The following is an 18,946-nucleotide window of genomic DNA, read 5'->3' on the forward strand; positions in this document are numbered from 1 at the left end:
ACCATGCAATGGTTTCGATTATAGCCTGAAAATGGCTTTGGAGATAATGGGCCACGCTTTAATTGGACTCGAAGTCTGCTCTAGCAGGCCCGTTATTTTTTTTTAGAAAAGAGTCCAAACACCTTTCTCCTTAAAAGGATTCTGAAAAATTCTCACAGTTTACTACAAGAAACAAAACTGAAATATGCCGCTATCCTCCTTCATGTCAAGCTCAAGAATAACAACTTCGAACAGGGACCCATTGTTTGAATCCGAAGACGGATTCTCTCCAAAGGGAGTCATTCACCCTACGTTTTTTCATTTCCGAACGGGGAAAGAAAGGGTCAAATGTTATGACTTCCTGGAAAAGGTTTCTTTTTAATTTTTAGTCTTTTCAGAAGACTGTATATTCTCTTTCAGACAGTTGACAAAATGTTTACTCAAACAGATCGTCAGGAGACATAAAGCCTTATGTGATAAGAGACAAAGAATCGGAAGGAGGCGTCGTGCTCTTAACGAGCGGATAAGGAAGATAGAAAGAGAGATCCATCGCCTCAAATCTGAACCGCATGAGTGGGAGAGGAAGGGTTTAGATATCGTGGCTATCATTCCTTCTTGCCTTCGAAGATTCCTCCGCGCGCTGGACAAATTATCACATCTATCCTTAGCAACTGGCGACAGATCCTCTTTTGTTTCATGTTCTTCAGAGTTTCGGAGATTTCCAATGCTAAGAACTGAAGAAAACGAAGAAACGGAGGCGAAATCAATCGATCATTCTTCCGGTCTCCTCGATTTATCTTCTGACGAGGGGTTATCCTCAGAAAGCTGCTCGGGATCATCCACTTCGCTGGAATCGTTATCGGACGAAGACTTTTGATCGAACAATTCCCTTAATTTACTTTTTTTTTGTAACAATGCTATTAGGCTAGTGGCCCAGCGACATTAATTATATTTCCCTTTTTGCTTTCAATTTGCCGATTTACTCAAATCTTATTTAATACGTTTAATCTAGGGAATATAATTAGTGATTAACTCGATTACATTTTCCACGAAGATAGTAATTTTAGATTTTGGGAAATCGTCAATTGATCCTCTTAAATGTGATTGAGTATATTTCGAATATAAAGTAGGTGTAGCTCATTATTGAATTTAATCAACAATAATTCTACAAAAATGTTCAAGGAAGGTAATTCTTCAGAGAATCCCTCCGACTCGTTTAAAAAGATAAGCGATGATCTTCCGGGAACGTCAGACATCGAGCTTGTAAAAACGGAGGCAACCGGCGAACCAGAAGAGCCACATACGTTAGCATGGGGAACCAGCATTCAGGTTCCAAATGTGTTAATCGAGAGATTATCAGCTCAAGATCGTGTCAAGGCTAAAGAGTTTATTAACAAGGTATTGTTCAACCTAGTAACTTGACTCCTGTCGATGTTTGTTAAACGAAGCGTTTTGTTTTCTCCAGCTTATTACTCGGCATAACGAGGTCGAAGATGAGAAAAAAGATCCTTCCGATTGGATCGAGATAGGACTCCAGGAGTACGAAAACATGCCGGGTTGCATTCTGAGCATCGTTGACCTCGCAGGCCAAGGAGCAGAGCTATTCCGTAATCCAAGACCCTTCTAGATCTGACTTTTGTTTAGCTAAAATATTTATTTATACATTGTTCGCAACGTACTTTAATATTTATGCTAAAAGATCGAGCTTATTAAAAACAAGACTCCATGATTGGAGTAATATTTTTATTTTTATAGCTGGACTCGTGTTCAGCGAGCTGCCTACGTACCCAAAATAGGATCAAGCCAAATCGTAGTTCGATATGTTTGTTTTAGCAATAGAACTTTTTCAAGTTGATGATGTTCCAAGGCCTTTGAACGGGATTACCGTCAAGGTCCTGTAAACGGTATACGCCATTTCGGATTTTTTCTGTGATTTGATAAGGGCCTTCCCTGTTAATACCAAGTTTTTAGCTCCTTCTTCTTTTGTGTTATCGAACACTCGCCTTAAAACAAAGTCTCCTACATTTAAAGGTCTGTGTTGGTGTCGGATCCCGCACCAGAAGTACGAGACCAACCAAAGATTGCCACGTAGTCAAGATAATGGCCCATAAAGAATGAAGTCCATTGGACCCAGGAGTCAAAGGAACGGTCGAAGTGGCTGTCACCACTTCGAGAATCCGAAGTGATTACGTTGCGACATGAGTTCGATGAAGAAGGCATGGGTAAGATGGTTCAAGGATATTTGGGCCGAAAAGGCGAGGTCCACGAAGATCAGAGTCAACTCAAATTCAAACGTTGAGCATTAAAGTCAAAGAATCAAAACGGACACATTTAAGAAGGAATAATTGTGCTTAATTACTCATTTTAATGTCGTTTCTCTATGTATAAATATAGAGGCCAATGGCCATGTAAGGGGGATCTTCCTCTGAAGAGAGAAATATTATAGCAATTTTCGTAACAATTCACAAGTTTTTATACATTCATTTTTGTCTCTCAAGAATAATCTTTCCCACTTAATAAAATACTTGAGTGTGTGAATCCGACATCCACATTTTGGCGCCGTCTGTGGAGAAAATTAGGTTCTTGAGTGGTCAGATTTTTTCTTTATCACACTTCCGAGATAAGCAACAATGTCCGGAGGAGACGCTGCTGAGACATCATTGGCCGAAACCCTCAAAGCTATGCAGCAAACCATGTCGGACATATCACAAAAATTCTCGGATGTGGAAAAGGCCGTCGATACGTTGCAAACATCCCATGTATCTCTTAGTCAAAACGTCAATACTATACAAACTCGTGTTCGCTCTTTAAGTGCAGGAAACCCGGTGGGAATCCAAAGAGGGATATTCAACTCGCCAAGTTCCGCTGCACGAAATGAAACCAGCGGACAAACAACTCCCGGTGCTACTAATAATGTAGCTCAGACGTTGGAAGAAGAGACGCAGCTCGGGGATGAAGAACAACTTGCAGCTCAGTACGAGCAGGAGAACCTCGACCAGTTCGAGACCATGAGGAAGGTTAGCCAGGAGTTAGAAGAAATGAAATCAAAATTTCATCAAGCTACAAGTTCAGAGCCAGACATCAATCGAGTCATTGAAGAAGCTAGGCGAACACCTTTCATCTCGCGAATTGCGAGTTTGAGGATCAAAGATTCCCGGAAACTCAAATTGGACCCTTACAGCGGATTGGAGGATCCAAAAAGCTATCTCGCAGCTTTTCTGATCGCTGCGGGAAGAGTCGAATTGGATGAAGCTGATGAGGACGCAGGCTACTGCAAGCTGTTTTCGGAGAATCTATGTGGCCAAGCTCTAATGTGGTTCACCCAATTAGAGCCGGGCTCGATCAGCAATTTCGACGAACTATCAGCCGTATTCTTAAAGCAATACTCCATCCTTATGGATAAAAGCGTTTCAGATGCCGATCTTTGGAACTTATCGCAAGGATCTAACGAGTCACTTCGAGTTTTCATCACCAAGTTCAAAGGAGTGCTGTCAAAGCTCCCAAGAATCTCGCAGCAATCAGCTTTATCTGCCCTACGAAAAGGATTGCGACATGATTCAAGGTTTAAAGAAGACTTAATACTTCATAAACCAGACACAATTCAGGATGCACTCTTTCGCGCGAACAACTGGATAGAGGTCGAGGACGAAAAAGAAAGCTTTGCCAAGAGAAATAAGCAAGAAAAGCCAGCAATCACCGTCCCTGCCAGGAAGTTCGAGCCTAGGGAAAGCAAAGGACCAAAGAAGTTTGGGTCGCAACCCTTCAACAATACCGTCGGAAAACAATTCCAAGGGAAAGGAAGATCAAACACTTGGGTCCGTGATGAAACTCTATATTGCGACATTCATAAAGTAACCGGACATTTAACCAGGGATTGCAGCGTTCTTAAAAAGCACCTCGCAGAGCTTTGGGCTAGTGGCGATCTTTCTAAATTTGATATAAAAGATTTTGTGAAGGAATACCACGAAGCAAAGGAAAACTCCAAAGATCAAGATTCCAAAAGACCAAGGTTATCCAACGAGGAAGAACCAAGGAGTTCGAAGGGTAAGATCAATGTAATTCTAGGAGGTTCCAGATTTTGCGGAGATTCAATAAGTTCCATCAAAAAGCATAGACGAAATGTCTTACTCAAAGCAAGCTTGAGCGAAGAAATTGATTTTCAAGGTGCCTCAATATCATTTAACGAAGAAGAAACACGGCATCTCGAAAGACCGCATGATGATGCTCTAGTCATTACTCTTGATGTCGCTAACTTCGAAGTATCAAGGATCCTTATAGATACAGGCAGTTCGGTCGACTTGATCTTTTTAAGTACTCTAGAAAAAATGGGAATCAGCCGAGGAGACATAGTAGGACCTCCATCTCCTTAGTCGGCCATGTCTCTCGGAACAATCAAGCTGCCAGTCCTTGCCAAGAAGGTATCGAAGATCGTGGACTTCGTTGTCTTCGATAAGCCCGCAGCTTACAATATCATCCTCGGGACTCCCTGGATTTATCGAATGAAAGCAGTCCCCTCTACATACCATCAATGTATCAAATTTCCAACATCAAATGGGGTGGAAACAATTCGGGGAGATCAAGAAGCTTCACGGACGTGTTACTTAGCTAGCCACCGTTTGAAGATCCAATAGCAATTAACAAAGCCCGCAAAAGAGGGACTAAGGCAAAAACCTCCTAGTGGGCAGGAAAAAGAGGATGTGGTAGTCGAAGTGGTGTTGGAAGAAGACAAACCAGATCGGAAAATTCGAATTGGAGCAACTTTGACTGGCCAAATAAAAGAAGCTTTGATCGAACTCTTAAGGAAAAACAAAGCATCATTTGCATGGTCAGCAGCGGACATGCCTGGCATAAATCCGAGTATAATTTGTCATGAACTAAACGTGGATCCAAGCTTCAAACCGGTGAAACAAAAAAGAAGAAAGCTTGGAGTGGAGCGGGCAAAAATAGTAAATGACGAAGTGGATAAACTTTTGAAGATAGGGTCCATAAGAGAAGTGCAATATCCGGAATGGGTAGCAAACACTGTCGTTGTCAAGAAAAAGAATGGGAAAGATAGAGTTTGCATCGATTTTACAGACCTGAATAAAGCATGTCCCAAAGACAGTTTCCCGCTCCCGCATATAGATCGACTTGTAGAGTCCACCGCTGGAAATGAGATGTTGACGTCATTTATCACAGATAGAGGTATCTACTGTTACAAGGTAATGCCTTTTGGTTTGAAAAATGCAGGAGCAACTTACCAACGGTTGGTGAACAAAATGTTTCACAATCACCTCGGGAAGACTATGGAAGTCTACATAGATGATATGCTGGTTAAATCATTAAAGAAAGAAGATCATGTTAAACATTTGGAGGAATGTTTTGATATTCTCAATAAATATCAAATGAAGCTGAACCCGGCGAAGTGCACATTTGGAGTCCCATCCAGAGAATTTCTTGGCTATATCGTAACAGAAAGAGGGATTGAAGCCAATCCAAATCAAATTAACGCCTTTCTAAACATGCCATCTCCAAGAAACTTCAAAGAAGTACAACGGTTAACTGAGCGGATTGCGGCTTTGAACCGATTTATCTCGAGATCGACAGATAAGTCATTGCCTTTCTACCAAATTCTAAAAGGGAACAAAGGATTCCTTTGGGATGAGAAGTGTGAAGAAGCTTTTGGGCAGCTTAAGGCATACTTAACCACTCCACCTATACTCTCCAAACCGGAAGAGGATGAAAAACTTTACTTGTACGTATCAGTTTCAAACCACGCGGTTAGTGGAGTCTTGGTTCGGGAAGACCGTGGGGAGCAGAAACCAATTTACTACGTGAGCAAGTCAATGACGGATCCGGAAACCAGGTACACAATGATGGAAAAGCTTGCACTTGCGGTGGTAACTTCGGCTCGGAAGCTGCGTCCATATTTTCAGTCCCATCCGGTTGAAGTATGAACTAACCAACCACTCCGAACAATACTTCATAGTCCAAGTCAGTCCGGACGTTTGGCGAAATGGGCGGTGGAATTAAGCGAGTACGACATAGAGTTCAAAAGTCGAATCAGTATGAAGGCTCAGGTCTTAGCAGACTTCCTTACCGAACTACCAATACCTGGAACGATAGAGCAACCGGAGAACCAAATTTGGAAATTACACGTAGACGGGTCTTCAACAAAACAAGGATCTGGAGTGGGAATCAAGTTGGAATCTCCAACATCAGAAATTCTAGAACAATCATTCCGATTGTTATTCGATGCTTCCAACAACGAGGCAGAATACGAAGCCCTTATTGCCGGACTTCGACTAGCATAAGGAGTTGGAGCTAAAGAAATATTGGCTTATTGCGATTCGCAATTAGTAGTTAACCAATTTAATGGAGATTATGAAGCCAAAGATTCAAGAATGGAAGCGTATCTCGAAGTGGTAAAGGATTTATCTAAGAATTTTTCGAAATTCGAATTAATCCGCATACCTCGGGGAGAGAATACAACTGCGGATGCACTTGCCGCATTGGCGTCAACATCAGATCCCGGGTTAAAGAAAGTTATTCCAGTAGAATGCATTTCGGAGCGAAGCATTCAAGACAACAAAGAAACTCTCGTCATTACAAGATCTCGAGCAGCGGCACGCGACCGCGGCGAACCAGATATCGAACCGCCTTCAAACAAACGAAGGAAGTCAAAGGGATCAAATACATCTAACAAGGAACCCGTTGTCTTAGCTGAAGAAGTGATTCCAGAAACGATGTTAGAAACCGAGCCATTAATCGAGGAAAATATTCTTGAACCAAACGAACATCCCGAACCAGAGCCACGGATATTTCACAAAGTTGACCAAATTCCGGCTAAAGACTGGGGGGCTGACTGGAGGGAGCCAATAAAGCACTACATCATGACAGGTGAGCTCCCAAAGAATAAATGGCAGGCCAGGAAAATGAAAGTCGTTAGCGCGAAATTTTGTCTGTCGAAGGATACGTTATATAGACGAGGTGTCAGTGACCCTTACCTATTATGCATTTTTGGGCCCGAAGTTGAAATCGTCATGAGCGAGGTGCATGAAGGATTATGCGGGAGTCATTCATCAGGAAGAGCTATGGCTTTTAAAGTTAAAAGAATGGGGTATTTTTGGCCCACTATGATCACAGATTGTGTTAAGTTCGCCCAAAGATGCAAGCGCTGTCAACTCCATGCACCATTGATCCACCAACCGTCGGAATTATTCTCCTCCATTTCCGCCCCATACCCGTTTATGAGGTGGTCAATGGACATCATTGGACCATTGCACAAATGAACTCGAGGTGTACAGTACCTTTTAGTCCTTACAGACTACTTTTCGAAATGGATTGAAGCTGAGGCGTATGTTGGTATCAAGGATTCGGCGGTGAAGACTTTTATTTGGAAAAACATTATATGTCGACATGGAGTTCCGTACGAAATAGTCACTGATAATGGATCACAATTCATTTCACACGAGTTTGATGCCTTTTGCGCGGACTGGGGAATCAAAGTTAGTTATTCTACTCCACGATATCCGCAAGGAAACGGTCAAGCTGAAGCCGCGAACAAGACAATATTAAGCAATCTCAAGAAACGCTTAAGTCATCTAAAGGGAGGATGGTATGAAGAACTCCAACCCGTCCTGTGGGCCTATCGTACAACCCCTAGGCGACCTACAGGAGAAACTCCATTCTCTTTGGTTTATGGCATGGAAGCGGTAGTACCAGCTGAACTCAATGTGCCCGGACTTCGTCGAACAGAAGCACCGTTAAATGAGGAAGAAAATTCAGCAATGCTTAACGATTCACTAGATACCATAAATGAAAGGCGTGATCAAGCTCTAATTCGGATCCAGAATTACCAACAGGCAGCAGCCCGATATTACAATTCAAAGGTTAAAAGTAGGCCGTTCTTCGTGGGAGATTACGTATTAAGGCGCGTCTTTGACAACAAAAAAGAAGAAGGTGCCGGAAAACTCGGTATTAATTAGGAAGGACCTTACATTATTACCGAGGTGGTTCGAAACGGTGTTTACAGGTTGAAAGATTTAGAAGACAATCCAGTCAAGCGACCTTGGAATGTGATCAACCTAAAGAAATTTTATGTTTAAAGCTACATGCATTGTTCATGAACTACGGTGTGGCTTGATCCCGAGATGGGTACGTAGGCAGCTCGAAAACGAGTTCAGCTATTAATAAAATTTGTTTTATTTCTTTATTAAAGGAAAAAGTTTCGACTGTGCGAACAAGTGAAGCAAATAGACGGTTCGGCTAAAGCGAACATACAAAAGATTGGAAATAGAGCGTTATTTAAAAAAAAAAACGGAACGTCCTTTGTCGTACACTTCGGATTATGGAAATCTTGTTGATGAGCAGAACACTTCAACTCCTTGACCAGCAAGATCGAGGATCGGCATCATGCAGTCCGGAATTTGAGCAAAGTCAGAAATTCCAAGCTCAATCCACTCTCCGGGGTGAGATTCAAGGATGAGAAGACTTCTTGACACTGTAGTAAGCCTGCGTTGCATCCGGTTAATCCTCTTCCGAAGTCTCCTCTTTTCCGACGTAAGCTTCCGGTGTTGAAGCTCAAGTGCCTCTATGAACGCCGTCGCCATTCCTTGGTCTCTGATTGGGAGATCCCTGATCAAAGCACATGGGGCTCGGATTTGAGATCTCAAGAAGCCGCGAAGTGGAGGAGGCTGCCTGTTGGGCTCATTTGGAACATCTTCATTCATCATTCCGATTCTGGAGAAGTCGGGCATAGACTCTGAACAGCGTAGATTGAACTCCATACCTGCTAAAATAAAAAAAGAGAGTGGTGAGGAGTAAAGGGGAATTGAACCTATAATTTATAGGAACCCCATATCCCTAGCAAGTTGCGGATTCTATCCAAGGAATGGAATGATTCGCGGAGAGATTTATGCCCTCGAACGGATCCTGCATTAAAAGATGCATCTCCAAGAATATTTGGAAAGAAAGGAAAGTAGCAAATATTTCCATAAATAAAAAGGGGCCGAAGCCCATTACGAGTTTTAAAAAAAAAAAGAAGAAGTGAAGAAATTAAAGAACATTTATGGGAGAGGCTCAGGAACAGGCTCCTTCATCGCCGGTTTAGTCTTCGAAGTGGACGCCTTGTTTTTGGCATCCACTTCGGAACGATCCCGAACGCGTTTCCGGCAGTTGCTGGCCTCCTCCTCCAAGTCGTCTTCCTCTTCACTGTCAGATGGAACGGCGCAGACAGGGGCGTTCACGGGACCCGGGACTCCTTTGGCGCGAAGATACATCCGAAGCATCTTCGGGATCTTAGCAACAGAATCGAAATTCCGCCATTTCCATTGGAAGGGATCACTTTCCAAGGCCCGTATCTTCCTCTCCACCTGAGCGATGCGAGCCTCGAGTGTTTGCCTTTTGAGGCCCAGCCGCTGCCTCTCTTCACATAAGCGACGGTGCTTGTCGGCGACCTAGCATAAAGATGAGTGAATAAAATGAAGCAAAAAGTTTTTGAGTCAAAAACTTTAAATATTTACCTTGTCGATGAAGTCGCAAGCCTCTTTCTTCTCCTTTGAAGGGAAGTGAAAGACGGCGTGAGGAAAGAGAACGCCGGCCGGTTCAAATCCGTCGCCGGACAAGAAAAGTGGGCTGCCGGGATCGATGGGGGCTACTCCTTCGTTTTCCATTCTCAAAATATTTCTCAAGTAAGATTCTAAAATCATGTGTAAATAAAGCTTAGAAGTAGGTAAGCCTTTATTTATAATGATTTAGGGTTTGTCTTGGAACCATAAACCTAATAATGGTAGTGTGTCCAAGTGGTTTAAACTATTTTTGGAAATCGAGAAAAGGCAGTTATTGCATTAAAGACGAGCCGTTTTCTTTACTTACAAGAAGGGAAAGCGCAACCGTCGCATTAACTACAAAAGTTTCTAAGGCCCAAGCCCAACAAGTTTATCGAGTTGACTAAACCCGAAGTGGAGAACTCGCTTTAAGCCGAGCTCAGTTCTCGCATTCTAAAGAGAAAGGTCTGATCAGCCTAAAAATCTCAAAAGCATAGCCACAAGGCCACAAAAGGTTAAAAGCGGACTTTGCAAACCCGCATATAATTTTAACCAAACCCCCTTGGGTCACAACCTAGAAAGGTTTAAAAGCCTCCTCAGACAAATATCTTGTTCAAAAAAAAACAATAAAGCCTCCTTAGGCCAAAAATAAGTTTGGAATTAAGTCTTAAAATTAAAGGGACAATCCCCAATTTAAAGTGGACACAGCCACTACGGAGTGATCTCCACCTCGGACTCCGGCTCAGCAATCAGAGTTTCATTCACCTCCTTGACTGGTGCTTGATCAGATGAAGCTCCCTGACCACCCTCCGCGGTACAACCAACCTCCGGAGTGACCTCCGGTACCACAGGAGCTACGGGCGGGATAATGCCTTCCGTCTCGCTTGAACCTGGAAATAATAATTCCAGTCAATCAAAGGTACAAGGTAAGAAAAGGTAAGCCTCGGGAGCCAAGCGTTACCTGCCCAGTCTAAACCCGATTCACTTATAGGAGGTGATTCAGTAAAGAATTCCTCGAAGTCAAGCGGGTTGAAGGTCGAAGTGGGAAGAGCTGCCAAGCGACTCCGTTTTTCAGAAAGATTAGTTGACAGCTCAGTCCTCTCTTGCTCCTCAGAGAAATCTGCTTCATGGATTTGATCCAGCAGAATCAGGTTGCTTTCATGCTCTTTGATGTCTGACTCTAAGTCCGACCTAGCCTTCTCAGTTTGCATGAAGCGAATGGCCCCTTGGATCAACTCCATCCCGCGTCCCTTAACCTCCTTTCTGGCCTTCGATGCCGACCTTGCCAACTCAGAATCGCGCAACTTGGCTAGCGCCTTGTATTTCGCGTCAAGCTCGATAAGTTGGTTGTTCAGGGTGTCGGCGGTTGATTCGGATTCATGAAGTCTACCCTGAACACCAGAAAATTCGTCCTGGAGCTTGTAATTCCGGTCGTAGTAGTCTTGCAGCTCCCCCTTTACTTGCGCCAGCTCGGATGTTAACCTGTCGACCTTATCCTCCAGATCGTGCTTGGAGCCAGCAGAAGAATTGAGTTCAGTCTCAAGAGCTGAGAATTTCTTCTTCCACATATCAATCTCCTTCTCCCGTCCAATGACCAACCCTTCGTAATGTTCGATCATGTCGTTAAGTTCGCTATGAGCCTGGCATCATACATGAACCCGGGATGGCGAGTCAGTTCGCAGAATGGCAATACAATAAAAACAAAAAAAAAGGGAAGAAAACGGAACTAACCCGAGATGAATGATAAGCGTGAAGTAAATAGCGTTCACGAATTGCAGGGCGCCATTTGTTGAAATCTGGCAAGATCGAACCCGAACGGGTCTTGAAGCATCGGAAGACGCTGCCTTCTGTCTCCATAGCTGCGAAGAAGGAAGAATTGTAAAAATTGGAATTTTAATAAAGACAAAAAGTTTAAGCATGTGTAAATCACCAAACCTGAAAGCGATTTGACTTGAGGGACAAGAGCAGGCTTCAGCCTCGAGGAAGCATCTCGAGATTCAGAATCTCCACTTTTAGGGGATGCACTCCGAGCAGTCTTTTCGCTGACGGGCTGGGAAGAAGAAGACATGTCAACAGGACGGGGAGGACCCATTGGTTCAGTAGGAGGGGAGGATCGAGGTGAACGGTCAGTCCGGGCCCTTGATTTCTCCCTTCGCGGAGACAAGTCATCACGGGACGACTTGTCCCTCTTCTTACGAACCAAATTCTTAAGTGGTTCGTTGCTAAAATCGTCTCGGGGAGGACGAGGAGAATCACGACGAGGAGATCGCTCTCTCCGAGGAGAACGCTCGTCGCGGCGCTCGCGGCGAGGTGTTAACCTATAAGCAGCAACGGATCTGGCTCCCTCGGAGCTGTTGTCATCGACCAGCAGGGTCCTGCTGTAATCTTTTTTGTCAATGGCGGTCGCAAGGAACGCCTTGTTTTCATCACAAGCCTCTGCTATCGGCTTGGAGAGCTTCTTACGCTGGGCAGCGAGGGCCCGAGCTGACATTCCCTGAGTTGAGGGAGGAGGCGGAAGACGATGAAGTAGATTGGGAGGACTCATCCTGAGTTTCCGGTTGGCCTCGACAAACCGGTCGAGGGTGAAAGAATTCCAAAGGGTTTCCCCTTCAAGGATTGTTTTAAAGAACTTGACAAATTCTTCGGTCGGGAGAGTTGAAGCGATGAAAGCTGCGAAATGAAACAACGAATTCGGTCAGTAAAAAATAATAATAAACAAAAAAGGAATATACGACCTAGTCTCTACCAGGTTTCGCAGACCACTTCGATGGGAGTACATCGGAAAGATTCCCAATCGAAGCGGGAGTTTTCTTAATCAGAAACCAAGGATGGTGCCAGTTCTCATCCTTGTTCGGGAGGTGCGAGATGACGTTTCTATTGGCATTTGGATACGCTGAGAAGTACCCAGTTTTCTTTGATGAACTCCTTACGCTTAGGAGTTCATTCAGCTCGGGGACTCCAATGACGTAGCCGGCCTCCGCCGCAACGGTTATAATCCCGAGGATGGTTCGGAGGAGATTGGGGGTTAATTGAGGTAAAGCGATCTCGAGAGCCGCCAAGAATCGAACTAGGGCTTCAGGAAGGGGGAAGGTCAATCCGCAGCCCTTGAAGTAAATTTCGTAAACACAAAAGTAGCCGGCACGGTGGTTCTCAGGAGATTCCGTAGGGTCGGCTATTTGCGCCTCCGCTATAATTCCAGGAGGAATTTGACAAAGTCCCTTCAATCGCTCAAGGGATTGAAGAGTACAGGTGGATTTGTAATGAGGACCGGCGATGTCGTTAGGACGAGTGCATTCGTCATTACTAGAACGCCTCTCGTCGTAAGACGGAGATTCAGGTCTTTCAGAATCAGAAGTCATCGAATAAAAATGAAAAATTCAAGATCCGGCGAAGAGAGGTTTTTTGTGAAGAAGAGAAGAGAGAGTTTTTGATTAAAGTACAAAAGTAAAAGAAGAGAGTAATGGTGAAAAGAAGTTACCTCAAGCTAATGATGAAACCGCCTCGGAAGTCGTGTGGGAAGTGGGAAGGTTTTTCCCGTTTTAATAGTAATTAAACAATATACGGTCATAATGATGACAGATGTCACTCAGTTAAAAAAGGCTAGTGCCGAAATTAAAGGAGTGATGAGATTTTCGGCGGGAAATCAGAAAGATTCTCGAGCGCAATCTTTGGCTATTTGAGCATTTGAAGTCCTCCGAATTGGAATAGCACTTCGAAGACCTTGGGGGGCTAATTGTTGGTGTCGGATCCCGCACCAGAAGTACGAGACCAACCAAAGATTGCCACGTAGTCAAGATAATGGCCCATAAAGAATGAAGTCCATTGGACCCATGAGTCAAAGGAACGGTCGAAGTGGCTGTCACCACTTCGAGAATCCGAAGTGATTACGTTGCGACATGAGTTCGATGAAGAAGGCATGGGTAAGATGGTTCAAGGATATTTGGGCCGAAAAGGCGAGGCCCACGAAGATCAGAGTCAACTCAAATTCAAACGTTGAGCATTAAAGTCAAAGAATCAAAACGGACACATTTAAGAAGGAATAATTGTGCTTAATTACTCATTTTAATGTCGTTTCTCTATGTATAAATATAGAGGCCAATGGCCATGTAAGGGGGATCTTCCTCTGAAGAGAGAAATATTATAGCAATTTTCGTAACAATTCACAAGTTTTTATACATTCATTTTTGTCTCTCAAGAATAATCTTTCCCACTTAATAAAATACTTGAGTGTGTGAATCCGACATCCACAGTCTGTTTTTCAACTTTGAGTTATAGTATCGAGCGGTCAACTATGGATAGTTCTGAAGTCGAATAAGGGATTGGTCTCGCCTTTCATCAATTGTATCGAGAACGTCTTCTAATAATTTAGAATTCAGTTCTTCGTTAAGCGGAGCTTCGCTCCAGCGTAAACCGGGAACATTCAGCTCGGCTGGGACTACTTTCCATCCCATATACTAATGAGATGGAGTTTCTCTCGTTGCTCGTCTCGGGGTTGTTCGATATGCGTACAACACAGGTTGCAGCTCGTCATACCAACCACCTTTTCGAGCATTCAGACGTTTCTTAAGATTGCTGAGAATGGTTTTATTGGAAGCTTCCGCTTGCCCATTTCCTTGAGGATATATCGGCGTTGAATTGCTAAGTTTTATCCCCCAAGAGGAACAAAAATCTTCAAATTCATTTGAAATGAACTGTGGACCATTGTCCGTTACTATTTCGTAAGGAATTCCATGGCGACAAATAATGTGTTTCCACAAGAATTTCTTTACCAAAGAATCTTGTATATTTACGTAAGTTTCAGCTTCGATCCATTTGGAAAAATAGTCCGTTAGAACTAATAAGTATTAGACGTCTCGCGTTGAGTGATGCATCGGGCCAACTATATCCATTGACCATCTCATGAAAGGGTATGGAGCGGATATAGATGATAAAAATTCAGATGGCTGGTGAATAAGAAGAGCGTACATCTGGCATTTTTTACACCGTTTGGCGTAATCGATGCAGTCAGAAATCATAGTAGGCCAGAAATATCCTAACCGTTTGATTTTGAAAGCCATTGCTCGTCCTGAAGAATGACTGCCGCAAAGCCCTTCGTGGACCTCGCTTGTCACTATTTCAACTTTGGGCCCGAAAATACATATAAGGATCACTGACGTCTCGCTTGTACAATGACTCTTTAATTATACAATACTTAGCGCTGATGATTCTTAATTTGCGAACTTGCCATTTGTTCGATGGTAGTTCTCCATTAAGAATGAAATTTTTGATGGGTACCCTCCAGTCAGCCCCCCAATCATTAGCGGAAGTATTATCCTTGAGTATAAACTTCCTTGGTTCCGGCTCGGAAGGAATATCAGGATCATTTACCAGAACTTCTTCATTATTTGCGGTATCCGGAAGTGACTGTTCAGCTCGAGATGGTTCTTTAATGGGAACCTCTTGATCTTTTAGTTTTCTTCTCGGCTTTCTTTTAGGAAGTTCTGTTTGTGGATTAAGCTCGTCATCTTGAGACTTTGCTCGTGATCTAGTGACAACAAGCGAACTGTTCTTGTTGTCGGTATTTAATTCTGGAGTTTCGATATGCTCGACCTCCAAAATATTATCATTTCCTGTTTCTTCATCCGAAATACTTCGTGAAGTAATACATTCAACTGAAATCACTCGCTTAAGTTCGGGATCTGAGGTAGAAGCTAGGGCAGCTAAAGCGTCTGCCGAAGTGTTCTCGCCTCGAGGTATTCGAACTAATTTGAATTCTTTGAATCTTCCAGCTAACTTTTTGACGGCTGAAAGGTAGGCTTCCATTCGAGGTACCTTAGCTTTGTAATCTCTAGAGAACTGGTTTACAACTAGCTGAGAATCACAGTAAGCTATTATTTTTTCTGCTCCAATTGCAAGAGCAAGCCGAAGTCCTGCTAAGAGAGCTTTGTATTCCGCCTCGTTGTTCAAGGCCGGGAACATTAATCGAAATGATTGTTCGATTATTTCTTTTGTCGGAGTTTCGAGCCTAATACCGATTCCGGATCCTTGTTTAGAAGAAGAGTCATCTACATGTAATTTCCATGTAGAGTCTCTTTCAATAAAGGTTTCATCATCGAATGGCAGTTTGGTTAGAAAATCAGCTAGAACTTGTGCTTTTGCGCTAGTTCAACTTTTATATTCTATATCGTACTCAATGAGTTCGATAGCCCATTTCGCCAATCTACCGGACTGACTTGGTCCGTGAAGAATTGAGCGAAGCGGATGAGAAGTTGAAACTTCTATCGGATGAGATTGGAAATAGGGTATGAGTTTCCTAGCAGATATGACCACTGCTAAAGCTAATTTTTCCATCATGGTATATCTCGTTTCCGGACTGGTAAGAGATTTACTTATGTAAAAAATCAGCTTTTGATCACCTCGATCCTCTTGAACTAGAACCCCACTTACAGAATGATTAGAAACTGAAATGTAAAGATAAAGTTTCTCATCTGACTCAGGTTTTGAGAGAACCGGTGGTGTTGTTAATTAAGTTTTGAGTTGTTCGAAAGCTGCTTCGCATTGATCATCCCACCAAAATTTCTTGTTTCCTTTTAAAATTTGGTAAAAAGGGAGACATTTATCGGTAGATTTCGAGATGAAACGATTCAACGCAGCAATTCTGCCCGTCAATCGTTGGACCTCTTTAATGTTTTTTGGCGAAGGCATCGTGAGGAAAGCGTTAATCTGATTAGGATTTGCTTCTATTCCTCTTTCCGTGACTATGTAACCTAGGAATTCTACGGAAGGCACACCAAAAGAACATTTAGCTGGATTTAATTTCATTCCGAATTCATTCAGAATTTTGAAACATTTCTCAAGATGAGTGATGTGCTCGAATTTCTTAAGAGATTTCACGAGCATATCATCCATATAGACTTCCATTGTTTGGCCCAAATGTTCTGCGAACATTTTGTTAACTAAACGCTGGTATGTTGCCCCGACATTTTTTAGACCGAATGGCATAACTTTGTAACAGTAGATTCCTATATCTGTTATGAAGGACGTTTTCTCTTCGTCTTCGGGATTCATCATGATCTGATTATATTCAGAAAATGCATCCATAAATGACAAGAGTTCGTTTTCGGCTGTTGATTCTACGAGCCGATCAATATGAGGGAGAGGAAAGCTGTCTTCCGGACATGCTTTGTTAATGTCAGTGAAATCGACACATACTCTCCACTTTCCATTCTTCTTTTTGACTACCACGGGGTTTGCTAACCAGTCCGGGTACTTTACTTCTCTAATAGAACCAATTTTCAAAAGCTTATCAACTTCGTCATTTACCGCTTGAGCTCGGTTAGGACCCAATTTTCTTCTTTTTTGCTTTATTGGTTTAAAACTGGGATCGATGTTTAATTCATGGGTAATGATACTTTTGTCGATTCCGGGCATACCTTTCGCCGACCAGGCAAAAGTACGTTTATTTTCTTTTAGAAATGTTACCGATTGATCTTTGATTTCTGAATCTAAAGTAGTGCCGATTTTTACTTTTCGATCTAGAAATTCAGAATCAATTTCAACTTCTGTGGTAACTTTATTCAAACTGAGACCACTTGGATAACGCGAAGTGCTTTCTTGCTTCACATTTATCATTAGTTGCTATTTGAGCTTTAAGCGATGTCCCATGAGGTAGCAAGAACGCGATGTTTCCTGATCTCCTCGAATGGTTCCGATTCCTCCAGGAGTCGGAAATTTCACATATTGGTGATAAGTTGAAGGTATAGCCTTCATTTGGTATATCCACGGAGTTCCGAGAATTATGTTGTAAGCGGCCGGTCGGTCGAAAACAATAAATTCTACAATTTTTGGAACCCCTGCGGCGAGCACTGGTAGTTTTATGTTTCCTAAGGACATAGATGTGTCACTCGTGAAAGCTACTAATGGTGCCGGTGGACCGATAATGTCGGCTTTACTGATTCCCATTCTTTGAAAAGTGCTTAGAAATATGAGGTCTACCGAACTTCCAGTATCAATTAGACACCTTGTCACTTCGAAATTCGCAACATCTAAGGTTATCACAAGAGCATCGTCATGAGGCCCTGTTACTCCTTGGGCGTCCGAATTGTCAAAAGAGATTGAAGGTATTGTTCATTTGACTGAAAACCCATAGCAGTTTGCTGCTGATTTCTTATGCCTTTTGATTGATCTGATCGAATCTCGGCACAATTTGGATCCTCCCATTATAACATCGATCATTTTCTTAGGAGTGTTCGGAGTTCCAGGCCCATTGGGCTTATGTTTCTTTTCAGGAGGATTAGAAGCTTCAGATTCTTCTTTTTCTTTGTGATAAGACTCAACAAATTCCTCTATATTGAAATTGGCGAGCTCTCCAGCTGCCCACAGCTCGGTGAGGTGCTTTTTGAGTACGCTGCAATCTTTGGTGGAGTGCCCGTTTACTCTGTGAATATCGCAATAGGCACTCTCATCTCCAACCCAAGTATTAGGAGGATTGTATCTTCCTCTGCTTGGGGAGGGTTTCCCTACATCATTAGTAGCAGGAGGATTGTATCTTCCTCTGCTTGGGGAGGGTTTCCCTACATCATTAGTAGCAGGATTAACTCCGAACCTTTTTTGATCTTTAGGTTCAAACTTTTTCGTCAGATTCACAACGACTAATTTAGCTGGCCGATGCTTCTTAGCGAGGCTAAGTTTTTCTTCCTCTGCCTCCATCCAATTGGTAGCTCGGAAGAGAGCATCCTGGATGGTGCTTGGACGATTGACAATGATTTCTTCCCGAAATCGGGATTCGTGCCAGAGTCCATTCCTTAAAGCGGATAGGGCAGCAGCATGCGATACCCCAGGAATTTTGGCTATCACTTCTTTGAATTTAGCGATATATTTGCGAAGTGTTTCATTCTGACCTTGGGTTAGATTCCAAATATCTGCATCAGAAGTTGCCTTTTCCATGAACATGGAATATTATTTTAGGAATGTAGAGGACAATTCCTTATCAATAGTTTCTGGTTCTAATTGGGTGAACCATAGCAGAGCCGGTCCGGATAGATTCTCGAAAAATAGTTTGCAAAATCCGGCATCTTCTTCGCCTGGTTCTAGATCAATTCTGCCTACGGCGATCTGGAAAGCAGCGAGGTGATTTTTAAGATCTCCTTTACCATCATAAGTTGGTAACTTAACCTTTCGAGAATCTTTGATCCGAAGGTTCAAGATTCTCGAGGTAAAGGGTGTTCGACGAGTTTCTTCGATTACTCGATCGATCTCAGGCGTCGAACTGGTCGCCTGATGAAATTTCGACTTCATTTCATTAAGCTCTTGACGAACTTTGATGAAATCATCTGATAGGGTGACATCAGGATCTTCCATAAGGAAACCGTCGTCAATAGGAAGATTTCCCTGACCCTGGGGAATTTCTTCCCCAGTTGGGTTAGTCTCATCCCCTGCGGCTGCCTGATTGTTAGTACTAG

At 43.0% G+C, this 18,946-nt stretch overlaps 1 protein-coding gene across 1 annotated transcript; it reads right to left on the minus strand.

The window, feature by feature from the left end:
• Nucleotides 1-10,217: 10,217 nt before the first annotated feature.
• Nucleotides 10,218-12,865, minus strand: LOC110229148 (meiosis-specific protein ASY2-like). The gene is made up of 5 exons (XM_021028403.1): nt 12,253-12,865; nt 11,442-12,176; nt 11,238-11,365; nt 10,470-11,146; nt 10,218-10,413 (listed from the first exon to the last, which is right to left on the minus strand). The coding sequence occupies exons 1-5, from the start codon at nt 12,863-12,865 to the stop codon at nt 10,218-10,220; spliced, it is 2,349 nt and encodes a 782-aa protein (XP_020884062.1).
• Nucleotides 12,866-18,946: the final 6,081 nt, after the last annotated feature.

Source organism: Arabidopsis lyrata, assembly GCF_000004255.2.
Source record: "Arabidopsis lyrata subsp. lyrata unplaced genomic scaffold ARALYscaffold_4, whole genome shotgun sequence".
Taxonomy (NCBI): Eukaryota; Viridiplantae; Streptophyta; class Magnoliopsida; order Brassicales; family Brassicaceae; genus Arabidopsis; species Arabidopsis lyrata.

Bases quoted from the DNA above. Each gene is read 5' to 3' on its own strand.
- LOC110229148 (XM_021028403.1), bottom strand. From the start codon at position 12,865: ATGACTTCTGATTCTGAAAGACCTGAATCTCCGTCTTACGACGAGAGG. The intron at 12,177-12,252 runs GTAGAGACTAGG...TTCATTTCGCAG, and splicing joins GAAGTGGTCTGCGAAACCTG to CTTTCATCGCTTCAACTCTC. The intron at 11,147-11,237 runs GTTAGTTCCGTT...GTATGATGCCAG, and splicing joins ACGCTTATCATTCATCTCGG to GCTCATAGCGAACTTAACGA.